Consider the following 12,598-nt stretch of genomic DNA (forward strand, 5'->3'; position numbering starts at 1 on the left):
GCAGTCACAACTTGTGGAGGGTTTTGCATTTCAAGAAAAATAGCCCCAGTGCCCTGATTCAGAGCATAGTCCCTGTAAATAGTAGGTTTCATCCCTTCTGCTTTGGGAAGAAGAGATGAAAATGGCACTGTCTTTGGCGAAACTGCAAATAATTTCTCTATACATTCAGCAAAAGCTGAATCCCATTTTTCTCTTGTGAAAGTGGGTTGGAAGCAAGTCCTTATACCTCTAAGACTCACCTCACCAATTCCTATAGCTGCCTTGGTAGTAAGGTATGACACGTGTCCACAATCCATTTCTTTGGAATGGCGGTTACAATGTTCCTGAATACTGATTGCCGCTGATCTCCAATGGATATGATGACCTCCTACTGCTCATTTACCAAACACGTACTGTGTCCGGCTGCTACAGGAGTGTGAGCGTGGCATTCTACATGGATTAGCACAAAGGAAAGCAGTGTTTTCCTGTTTCAGTTCAACGTTTTCGTTATCCCAGAAGACAGTATATATTTTAGCAGTGCAGAATTTTTATGAAGGCCTTTCTGAATTCAATGTTGAATGTTGTATAAATAATTGGGTTGACTGCACTGTTGACATAACCAAGCCAGGTGAAAGCGTTATACATGGTCAGTGGTATATTGCAATGTATATTTAAGATGTGGGTAATAAAGAATGGAAGCCAGCATATAATGAATACACCTGAAAGAGATAAAAAATATATATTATTGAAAATATATTATCTAACACCTCCTTGTTTACTTTTAGTTTTTTACAAAAACACACCAATCACGCTTTATGCTATCAAATAATAAAACATTAAAATAAAGGTGCTTTATAGAAAATGCATGTATATGATATGCACATCTCATAGCAGTTTACTGGAAAAGGTTTTTCAAAACACATTCATTTTCCTTTTTCACCCTGTCAACATACATCTCTGTTGCTTTAAGATGCAGATTCAACCATAGAAGAAGTATCTATAAGGAAACATAAGTTACTGTAGATACCCCATTTTATGTTGGGAGGTGTCTCTAGTAGCCTGGTTTATAGTTATGAATGTTCAATGCGACCCCAGTTTTGTGAATTAAATGTAAAAGTGCAGACACGGGGCCATAAGTTTATAATTGCATAAGACCCAAGTGCCATCTAGATATGGACAGAGCCTTGTCTATCAATAAATGTAAATGTCACCTTGCAATTTCTATAGATAGGAAAAGCAATTACTTTAGCACAACAGTAAGGACTTGGCTTACCTAGCACAATGGCTAACATCTGTGTGGCTTTCTTTTCCTTTTGTTGTGATAATTTTCTCTTACTTAAAGTTTTAAGGGATGTCCTTGTTTTCCCATTTGGCATTGATTGGATTTCAAATGCCTTAGTTGGCTTTGCAGTGTCTTTTGGCTGCCCGTTCTTTTCTGCCTTGTGCGGACTCTCAGCCGGAGAAGGTAAGTTGATATTGTTGCATGGGTCAGAAGCCACCGGAACATCTAGCTGTTGATGGTTGGGAGAAGCTGACTTGTGTTTTGATTTTTCTGGTGGAGATGTGCTTGACATCATCTCCACATCCATCTCCTCTGGGTGGGTTCCAGCCTCCTGGACAAGAATCAAATATGGAATTGAAAAAAAACAAGTAAATATGCAAACAAATTTTATGGAATACAAAAGACAATCTTGCTCATCAATGAAATAATGAGTTAAGTAAATGAACAATTCTATTGATAGTACAAGTACAATCTAATCCAAGAAGAGTGACATGATATAAGAAAAAAGTCAAGAAATAATTTTAGGTATAGCTCCAAGAAGGGTCCACATTGTTGAGGCACTGTAACAGAATGCAATAGGACACTAAACTGGCAGCTATGTTGAACATTTGACTGTACGATAAAGGAGCAGCTTCTGTGAGTTTCTCCTACAAGAAGGGTTGACCTGACTCTACATAATGCACAGTTAGATCATTGAGAAAAATCCCCACTGTGTATTTTACAGAGTTAGCTCAGCCTGTCTTGCAGATGTAGCTCTCTAGCTGATCCTAGATGGATAGATTTAAGAGAATATCTAGAAATGATGGTGACATGCAGATACACTGGAGACTGTTAAGGTTAATCAATGTTACAGGCTCCCAGTCTGCTTAAAATGTAATTACGTGGTTCTGATAAATTAAACTGTACTGAACCCTGAGCTGTTCGGAGGTCTCTATTTACTTGATTTAATTCCTTGACTTATCACTGTTGGCTGAAAATCCAAAAAAAAGCAAAGCAGATATTTGTGAAAACAATCACTATCTCAACTGATTTGGTAATTGGACTTGGCCAATTCGTCTGCACCCTGAGCCTGTAAAAATCAATGTTAAATTAAAGCTCTCAGCTATGAAGCTTGATCTTGAGTTTTCACTGTGGTGATTTTAAAAACACAAACAGCTCAGGTAAACTTACTGTTTGATAGAATAGCCTTATGTTATATTTACTTGGCTAAAAATGTGTCTTTAAGAATCACAACTATTTCTTCACGTTTGTTGATAGAGCACCAGAATCTCTTATTGCAACAGAATCTCTTATTGTAGGTTTTTGCTTTACGTGTACCCTCCAGATTTTACACGTTACCAACATGGTATGAGACATGCTATTAAGCAGGGTTTTTTTGGTTGTTTTTTTTTTTTGTTTTTTTTTTTTACAAATCATACATTCTTTAGTTCTGCAACTGTAATTTGATTATAAATTTCAGAAAAAATATTCAATTTATATACATATGTAAAAATACCTTATGTGTATACCATGGGTCAAGGTATCATCATACCCAATGTTGAGTTGCCGGAGCTCTTCCTCTAATGCTCCATATAAGAAACAGGAATGGGATTTGTGATTAGGGAGCAGCCATGCACAGGAGTGGGATGAGCCCAAGTTAAACTTTACTTAGATACTTTAGGTGAAACCCAGAAAATATGGGTGTATTAATTTTCTTTTCTCGTGATCTAATGGTTTTTCATTCCCATAACATGCTTTCTCATTTATTCTTAAATTGGCGGTTGTTGTGGAGTGGTTCAGGACATTGTAAAGAGAAGGTAGAGAAAACTTCAGGACAAGAAATGAAACATATAGTGAAGCTGACACTGAGAGCTAACTCTCAGCTTCCATGAGTTAAACATTTAATTCAAAAGAAATACACTGACTGAGAAAACAAGCTATAGCATAAGCTATAGGTCATTTTATTTAATAAATCTAGTTCCGGTAAAAGCTGTGATGACAATGGTCCTTTTAAGGATACTTCTTTGACGACAGCTTAATGTCACTCGGGCGAGAGAAAATATTGCTAGTGGTAGTTGGGAAATTATGAAAAGTATAGCCATGCAGAATGTAGAATCCGTTTGATCCCAAAAGGAAGTCAATTGATAGTAAAGTGGAAATAATGTTGTCATACATAAAAATAAATGTGCGTATCTGAAAGCTGCTGCCTGATACTTCTTCCCTTACCTCTCCATATGTAAGCCAAGGGGTTTGGGGCTTTACACGAGGAGGAGGCATGGCTAATGAGGAGGTTTGGTAAATGTCAAAGGCTCAGAGCTAAACTCCACTTTCCAAACACAGAGATTAAAAGGCTGCCCAGTCACAGGTTATTCATTTATTATTTTTGGTATAAAAAAGGATAGATTTGCATTGTGAGACCTGCTGGGATAGCAACATATATGAAAACATTTTAAAACGTTTAAAGCATTTAGAGAAACTATTATTTTTAAACTGCCATTACATGCTTAATCCGGTATTTTACCACACAGAAAATGTTATTCATTATTCCTTATTTAGCATTCCATATGCAGAGAGAAGCAAGTCTTGGATGAAGATTTTGATTACTTATTTCAAATTATAGAAGTAAAATGTCACGTCTTTAAGCCATTCCTCTAAGGCATATTTTTCCACTGCTAATGTAAAATATGTTTAATTGATTATTTTAAAAAAGTAGGCTAAGAAAAAAACAGAGGAGATGAAGCAGTCACCAAGGAAATTATATGAAATGAAGCATTTTCTTTCTTAATACACAGTGCTGAAATTTTCTGAATTGCAGGCGAGGAGATTAAAGTTTAACAGATGTAATAGAATTCCATTATAGTGAATGGTAGATATAATGCATCATCTAAGCATTTGGGGCCATTGAAGCACAGGAGTATATACATAAACCCTCTCATCCGTCAGCCATGTTTCAATCCACTGCCATCAAGAGGAGCTGATTTTTTTGTAACATTTGGTTTTTTTTAATTCACACTCGCTGTTAAGTGAATAGACCTCATGGTGCTCTACGAAAGTGCTCATCGCCTACAAGGGTAAGATTTCATTGAACCAAAAATTGTAATAAAATGTAGTGAGGGACCATTATATTTCAACAGCCTTTTAAGGCAATATTTATTAATTTGCTGCAATAACTTCTCACACAAATGCCTTTACATTCTGGAGTTGCATATTATTACATGAAAGGCAAGGCATTTTTGTACAAAAGACTGAAGTAAGTGCATCTTGCAATTACAAATAATATTAAAGTTTACAGTTTACATGATTTATAGCCTGGCTCTAAATCAAATAATATCCCAGACACGTCACTCAACTCCTGTGGATAGCCAGTGATGAAGAGGCAGTAAGGATGCTCAGTGCAAAGCAAAGCAATGACTGTTTAAAAAGGAAAAATACCCAATACTATCAAAGTAATCAGGCCTTAACCCCTTCAGGGATAGGGGTTTTTTTTATACTGTAATTACGTAATGACGTAATGTCTTTTTGGCATTTTTACTATATGTTGGTTTAATCAAGACACCTAGCTTTCTTGTGAAACACATAAAACAAAATAATTATTATTGACAATATGTAAAAAAAAATTAAAAAAAACCCTATACTAAAACATAATACAACAATTATAACTCAACAACAACTCAATTTATGTTTGGTTGCATCCCTTGATTACAGGAAGACCCTGCATATGTAATCTGTTTATGTCCTAGAGGACCACATCTATCCCCAACATATTACCTTGTAGTGTATTATTTTTAGATATAGAAACTTAGTTTCACAGTCTTTTCCCTCCAATCTCCCCTGCGCTGATTACACTGTGATCAGCAAGCAGGCTTCATAGCCTTGTATTGCTGATCGCAATGAGTGCCAAAGAGCAACCAGAGATCCCAGCAGTGACAGCAATCAAAGATTTTAGCAGGGAGCGCAATCAGAGATCCCAGCCAAAAGACTTCCTGATCTCTATAGGAGTGTTAAGCAGTTAACACTGAGTTGGTGGTATGTAGTCATTATAGTGGCAAATATAAAATGTAACAAGGACAAATGTGACACCATTTGGAATAACAATGCAGAACAGTAGTACTAAAACTTTTTCAGACTAAGGGCCATTTCAAAATGACTGAAATGAAAGCACTACTAAACACAAGTTAATTGCAATATAATTTATCCAAAACAGTAGAACACTTTTCTTTTGACCCCCATCTCAATTGTCATTAAATACAGACATTTCCCCTTTAACACTTTTGAGTTACGTTGCTAAAGTGAGAGTTTGAGTTGTGGGTTCCACTCACTCAGCAAGAAGGGCTGAACAGGTCTTACACAACGCATAATTCACTGGGTGAGGGTAATGATGTCATCATGCATTATAAAGGACCAGCCAAGCTCTTCTTGCAGCAGATGCGGACTGAGGTTGGACCTTTATAACGTATATTCATGTCAGAAAATTAAAACCAGAAGACGTTTGCAATCTGTCCTAACAACTCTCCCTTAAGTGAACATGCTCTGGGATAATCACTAAAGGAGTTTGCGGAGAGTTGAACATTTTCACGAAAAAATAAAAAGAAGATTTATAAATATTGGATAGTTACAATGTTAAAGATCTACAACTTCTACTTCATTACTCTATTCAATATATTAGACAGTACTAATAAATCAGCTGACAGTGGATATTCACCTCCTGGGTCAATAATGTGGAGCAGTTACTGCATATCATATTTAAAGTCCACAGACCAATATTATTGGTTCATGCAGATGGTTCCTCAAGTTTTTTTTTGTCATTGTGTGACTTTTACCCTCTCATTCATATTTGTGCATTACAGCAAAATGCTCCAAAATGTGTGCCCCCCACACAACATGCATTTATCCCATTATGAACCGAGTGGATAGGGAGGGGTGATGTATCCAGAGCAAAATGATGTCCCCTTATACCTTAGCTTGTGTTTGAAGGAAGGAATGGAAAGGAATGGTAGGGGAGATAGGAAAAGCATGGAATAAATGAGACAAAAGGGAAGTGAGAAGAGAATGTAAGGGAAGAGCAAGGGAAGGAGACTTTGTGTGTCTTTAGTGTCCAACCAAATTAGATATGTCCTGATTAAATATGCTAAATGAAATTTTATCCATATTTACCTAATTAGGTTCCCAGGGTCATTTTGGACAAAAATATACCAATGGGTTATCTTTTTAGATCAAAATAAACAATTCTGGGATTTGTCAAAAATGTATTATGTTTCAAAATGTCACATTTTCGTTGCTGCCCTGAATATTCAGCAGATCATTTTAAATGTATCACCTTATTAAAACACTTACCACTTTCTTTTTATTAGCTGGAAAATTCCCATTGGATTTTACAAAGACAGCACACAGCTTCACATCTTCTGGGTGAGTGCATTTGTCCTGAGAATTAGAAACCAATTACCCAAAACAATACCAGTTGCTTCATCTATAAAAGCAGTGCATGAGCTAAAACATTATAACAGGGCAATGCAGTTCTGCGAGATAAGTATTGTGAGGTTAATATAAAACATTACTGCTTGAGCCCCACAGTGTGCATTCCCTGTACATAATATACCCAATGTTATGAATAGGAAAGGACAAAGTGTTTTGGTAAAAAGTATACATGTTTCTGCTTCTGATGTGAATAAATCAGTCTTTTTTCCAGGACATGTATACATTTGACACGTTGCTCATCAGAACATGTAAAGTGTTGCCCTGTAATATGTGGAAAAGAAAAAAAGGAAGAAGGGAAGTGTATGAGAGGGAAAAAAATAAACAAACAAGTTGAGGATACTATGCGATTTCCCCAATGGTTTTCCTATTTAGTCTAAAGACATGCCGCCTATATTATGGGCAAAACATACAAAGAACTGGGTGGAAATTCAAATATGAAAACTTTCTGCACCTCTCACAAACAAGGAGAATATTTGCAAGGAAAATGCAAAAAAAAAAAGGAAAAAGACAGAATGAACAGAATTCATTTTACAAAGTATTGTGATGGAGTTGTTTACTATGCTATGGATAGGTCCATTATTATACTGTATATCATATAAAGCAAATTAATTATAGGTAATAAAAAACAAATATAAAAGGTGAGCATGCCTCATTAAAATGTGGCTTGAACCACGTTTTGATCTCTCTCTTCATGTGTTTTTAATATTACCTTATGTCCATCTTTATCCAAACCGTGACTGTTGCGTTTGGTGTTGACCCTCTTCCTGCGCTTCTGTAGTACAATATAAATCTGGACATAGACCAGGAGTGTGACAATAAATGGTACATAGAAGGAAACAACAGATGAATAGATGACAAATGCTGGGTTTTTAATGACACACTCCAAGGAATCTGAAAGACAAACAGAGCCACAGCTTCATATTTTTTCCAACATTACATCTTGAGAGCAAGAAAACAAAAAAGGCTGAAATGCAACTGCTAGCACAAATTCCCAACTCTACGGAATACATGGCATTGGACAAGCTCCCAGATGAGCTCTTTTGAAACGTACAGATTATAAGGGCTACATTCTGGCACGGACACCTTTGAGCTTTGTTATCAATTCCACTTTTAGAAAGTCATAACATTTGGCTGTTATCAATTCCACTTTTAGAAAGTCATCATTTTTTATTTTTTTTAAATAGTAGCAAAATGGGCTCACTCGCTATAATGTAAATACCAGTTAACCCTACTGCTGGACATCTACTCATCTCATGTATGCTCATATATGTTTCCTTACTCTCAAATATTATACCGGATTTAGTCAATTGTTTCATCCACATATTGTCTACTGCCTATATTTTATCTTTTATTTTGTCGTTTTTCACAATAATAACCAATAAAAGGTCCTGCTGTTATATCATTCCACTTGGTGGTGCAGTGACAAGACCACTTTTTAAACTCTCCACTTATGGTGCATAGCCTTTCATTAAGAGGAATGCAATAAAAAACCTACAGCCCCCACCATTTAGGGTAATCAAGGTGGGGCACCTTCATTGGGGAAGTAGTAAGAGGTGGAGCAGGGGCAAGACATTCACTTACCTTATCTGTCCTGCCACCTTACCATGCGTTAAACCACAACACCAGGATTAAATGTCATATTAAGGAACTCTGTTTCAATAAGTGCCAACTAGGGAATGTTCCTATAGGTAAATTAACACAAATTACCACAACCATTTCTGCCTTAAGGAGGAGGAATCTATAATAAGATCCAAGTATTTGCCGGGGGCCTTTGAATTTGTAAATGGAACATCTACGGACCCCTGACGGCGGTTGGGCACTGTGCAGCTGCATCTTTAGATTAACATTTAGTCTCCCTTAATAACATAACATAAAACCATAACTCAAATCAAAAGTTTTGTGTCCCTTCTATCAAATCAGACTCTGATTAGTACATTACAAAAAAGAATCAACACAAAAATGTTGGGTTTCTCTGCATTGTACGTCTACTCCACTTACACAATACATAATAATTACCTGTATTGTTCAGACCAAACATAAGAGGACAAGAGATGGCAAAAGACAGGACCCATACTACGGAAATCATAACCGTCACTCTACGTTTGGAACTGTAGCGGGTGTTGTAGAGCATTGGCATTGCCACAGCTGTGTACCTGAAATAAACAAGATGTTTTTGCTAACATATGTTTTATTTTTGTCTATAATACGTAATATAAAAATAATGTGCACCAATGTGTGTGCAATGAGTTTAATGATGTATCAACATATCAACTTGTAAAGCAGTTCAAATGCTTAGTGAAAATTTATGCGGTATTAATTACCATGGCAGATTATTAAGCGGCAGTGTGGATTTTCTTCTGACTCTCTACAGTTAATACATAATTTATGTTTCTAAATTTTTTATTTACAGGAACCTCCAATTTCTTTTTTTTGTAAATAAAAGTTTATTGAGGACCAAAGATATGAATACAGTATCACATTAAGAACATACGCAACCAGCAAATGGAGTACATCATATCAGGATAGAAGATAAGGAACATAGAAATACAGATCCACGATGGTCTTTGTAGGAGTCAAAGACTGCCCAAGATAGAGCCTCACATTCGTCGACACACCGAACATGTCGGAGAGAACACATAGTGGAGGCAGAATAATACAGTTGCGTAATGAATTACAATAATTGGTCTGGTTTTTACATAAAAAGGCAAGGTTGTGAACCGAACTATAATAAAAGAACCAAATAAAACAAAATGTATCGCACTCTGTAGTAATGCGTTCAGTGGTGTAGTAAAAAAAAAAAAGAGGACATAAAGCAAAATAAAAAGCACTAGAAATGGTATATCAACAATTACGCCAAGTTGGGAAGCGGTTAAGGAAAATGTGTGGAGTAGACGGAGCTGCACACCCAGGAAGACCATACCCGGTCATAAAGATGAGGTGTATGATTTGCCGTATGCGACATCTTTTCCATGATCCTGTGTTTCTCCAAAGTGGAAATGACTTCCAAAAGAGAAGGTGGGGACGATGCCTTCCATTTTTTTAGCTATACACAATTTAACAGCCAGAAAAACATGGATAACCAGTTTCCGTACGTGAGAGGGGGAGGGGATCATCGAACATGTGAAGGAGGGCAAGTTCAGGAAGAAAGTGCAAATTAATCTGACACAATAGCGGGAAAAGGGAAAATATTTGTTTCCACAGGGGCTGTATTATCGGGCAACTCCACCACATATGGATCATAGAACCCACGAGTCCACATCCCCTCCAGCAAAGTTTAGAGTGGCCAGGGATGACATAGGCGAGCTGGGGTAAGATACCACCTGCAGCTGATTTTCTTTTGAAGCTCAAGGTGATTTGTGCAATACGAAACACCCCTCATCATGTCCTCCGCCTCAAGCCAGGACTCATGTGGCAACTGTAGGTGTAATTCTCTCTCCCACGCCACCATATGGGGAAGCTTATGGGCATAAAAACGATGCAATAGAAGAGAATACCAAAACGAAATGGCACCCTTACATTGAGGAGCGACTGCGCACAGTGATAGGATAGGACGAAGTGGCTGTGTATGTTGGGTTAGAGAACAAGACGAGGAGTTGAGAAGGTGACGGATCTGGAGGTATTTATAGAAATCGTGGTGTGGAAGGCCATGGTGAGATGTAAGATGTGAGAAAGGGTGCAGGTCGCGGCCACCATAAAGGTCACCCAAAACCTGGAGGGTGGGCCGGAGCCAGTGGGCCAGGCTAAGGCCAGGGATCAATAATTCGAGAGAGCGGAGTGGTGTGAGAAAGGTAAGTTTGGTCAAGGAGGGCAGGTGTTTGGAGACGGCGTCCCAAGTATCAAAAATAAAGGAGGTCGTAGGTGATAAAGCCGGCAAAGAGGGACGTGAAGGGCCCCGCACCCAAAGGAGTTGGTCTAAAGTGTAGGGAGATAGTATAGCGGAGAGTTGGTGCGTGCATAAAATGATAAAATGTGTAAGAGAACACAGGCCGAATAGTAAGAGGGGACATGTGGAAGCCCCAAGCCCGTAGTCTGGGGACTACTCGAGTACGAGCAGCCACCCTGGAGGTGGTTTTCACTTTGGTGAAGTGCATAAAAAACTTTTGAATTGTGGTCAATAGATTAGTCGGGGGGTGTACAGGGACAGTACGGAAAACATAGAGAAGTTTGGGGAGGGCTGTCATCTTAAGGGCGTTCACACGACCCAACCAAGAAAGTTCATACTTCTGCCACCTAAGAATGTCCGCCCTAACACTCTTCCAGGTAGCTAAAATATTGAGATTGTTTATGTGATGATACATTTGGATAGCTTGATTCCCAAGTAAGAGATGTGGGAACGTTGCCATGTGAAGTCATATCTTATGGTAGGAGACATGAGAATATCGAGATAGGTGATGTTGCAGAGCGTGCAGAGATCGGGAAGGAGAAGTAAGAGAGACCAAAATATCATCTGCGAAAAGACCCAAGACACATTGGGAGTGGTTGGGGATGGGAAATCCCGTAATCAATGGGTCAGAGCGGATGGAAGCTGCCAAAGGCTCTAAAGCTAAAATATAGAGTAGAGGGGATAAGGGGCATCCCTGACGTGTGCCGTTCGAGATATCAAACGGAGAGGACAGGAAACCCAGCATGGAGATGCGGGCAGAGGGAGAAGAATAAAGTGCCATGGCCGCTCGTATAAATCCAGGGGGAAAATTTAATTTGGACATGGTAAGTTCGAGGAACTTCCAATGTAGCCTGTCAAAGGCTTTTTCCGCATCATATGATAAGAACAAACCCGGAAGTTTTTTCCTGTTGGCTTCCCATAAAACATTAATAAACTTACGGATGTTGTCCAAGGGTTGCCTGCCTGTGACAAAGCCAACTTGATCGGGATGGAGGAGCGATGGTAGAATGGGTGAAAGACGGTTAGCTAAGATTTTGGCATATATTTTTATGTCGTTATTAAGGAGGGAGATAGGCCTATAACTGGAACAAACATCCAGGGGTTTACCGGGCTTTGGTAGGGTAACTATGTGCGCTGTTAAATTCTCATAGGGGACAGTGCCAGAAGCCATGTAAGAGCGAAATAAGGAAAGTAAATGAGGGCCCAGTATGGGCAAAAAGGTACGATAGTAAGTAGCAGTGTAACCATCCGGACCCGGTGCTGAGTTCTTTTTAAGCTGAGCCACCGCTCTCTCAACCTCACCCAATTCTATTGGTGCCGCCAGAGAGGCAAAGCCATTCTGTGGGAGAGAGGGTAAGGGGACAGGGGCTAGGTAGGAGGCAATGTCAGCGGGAGAAGGTTGATGTAGAGATGTGTCGTTCTGTAAATTGTATAACTTGGCATAATAGGATGCAAAAACTTCCGTCATTTGAAAGGGATTACTAACATGCAGACCAGAGGGTGCGGTAATGTAATGCGGTCTAGAAATAGCCGTGGTATGACGAAGTTTACGTGCTAACAGAGTGTCGACCTTGTTGCCCTTAGCATAGAATTTTTGCTTAATGCGAAGGAGCATGTGGGCTGTAGCTTGTGCATTAAGTTCCGATAGCTGTAGTTTGATACGTGTGATGTCGCGCGTGAGGGAATCCGTTGTGTGGGACTTATTGAGCATATTTAGATCATATAGTTTCCTCAATAAGAGGAGTTTCGAATCAGACCGTTGCTTCTTAACATAGGAGGCCAGGCTAATAAGCCTACCCCGCAGGACCGCTTTGTGAGCGTTCCATAAGGTCTCGATAGGAGTGTCAGGGAGGGCATTATCCTGAAAATATTGTGTCAAGTGTGAGTGGATCTGTGACCTGTGGTCGTCATTGTGTAGGAGGGAGTCATTCATACGCCAGGAGCCGCGGCCTATGAAAGGGGAATCAATTTTGAGGCCGAGCAAGACAGGGGCATGGTCG

At 38.9% G+C, this 12,598-nt stretch overlaps 1 protein-coding gene across 4 annotated transcripts in view; it reads right to left on the reverse strand.

Annotated features, from left to right (window-relative positions):
- Positions 1 to 510: 510 nt before the first annotated feature.
- Positions 511 to 12,598, reverse strand: part of LOC149297965 (dopamine receptor D2.L) — a 32,471-nt gene continuing 20,383 nt past the window's right edge. The window contains exons 3-8 of one of the 4 annotated variants that reach the window (XM_089487928.1): positions 8,732 to 8,868; positions 7,425 to 7,606; positions 6,569 to 6,661; positions 1,926 to 1,931; positions 1,253 to 1,592; positions 511 to 698 (exon numbers count right to left, since the gene is read on the reverse strand). In XM_089487928.1, the coding sequence (XP_089344054.1) occupies positions 511 to 698; positions 1,253 to 1,592; positions 1,926 to 1,931; positions 6,569 to 6,661; positions 7,425 to 7,606; positions 8,732 to 8,868 (946 nt within the window). Of the gene's footprint in view, positions 699 to 1,252; positions 1,607 to 1,925; positions 1,932 to 6,568; positions 6,662 to 7,385; positions 7,607 to 8,731; positions 8,869 to 12,598 lie in introns of all 4 variants that reach the window. The other 3 variants (XM_089487929.1, XM_089487930.1, XM_089487931.1) reach the window with 3 other exon arrangements.

Source organism: Sceloporus occidentalis, unplaced genomic scaffold (assembly GCF_023333645.1).
Source record: "Sceloporus occidentalis isolate IW3139 unplaced genomic scaffold, rSceOcc1.0.p SCAF_35, whole genome shotgun sequence".
NCBI classification, from domain to species: domain Eukaryota; kingdom Metazoa; phylum Chordata; class Lepidosauria; order Squamata; family Phrynosomatidae; genus Sceloporus; species Sceloporus occidentalis.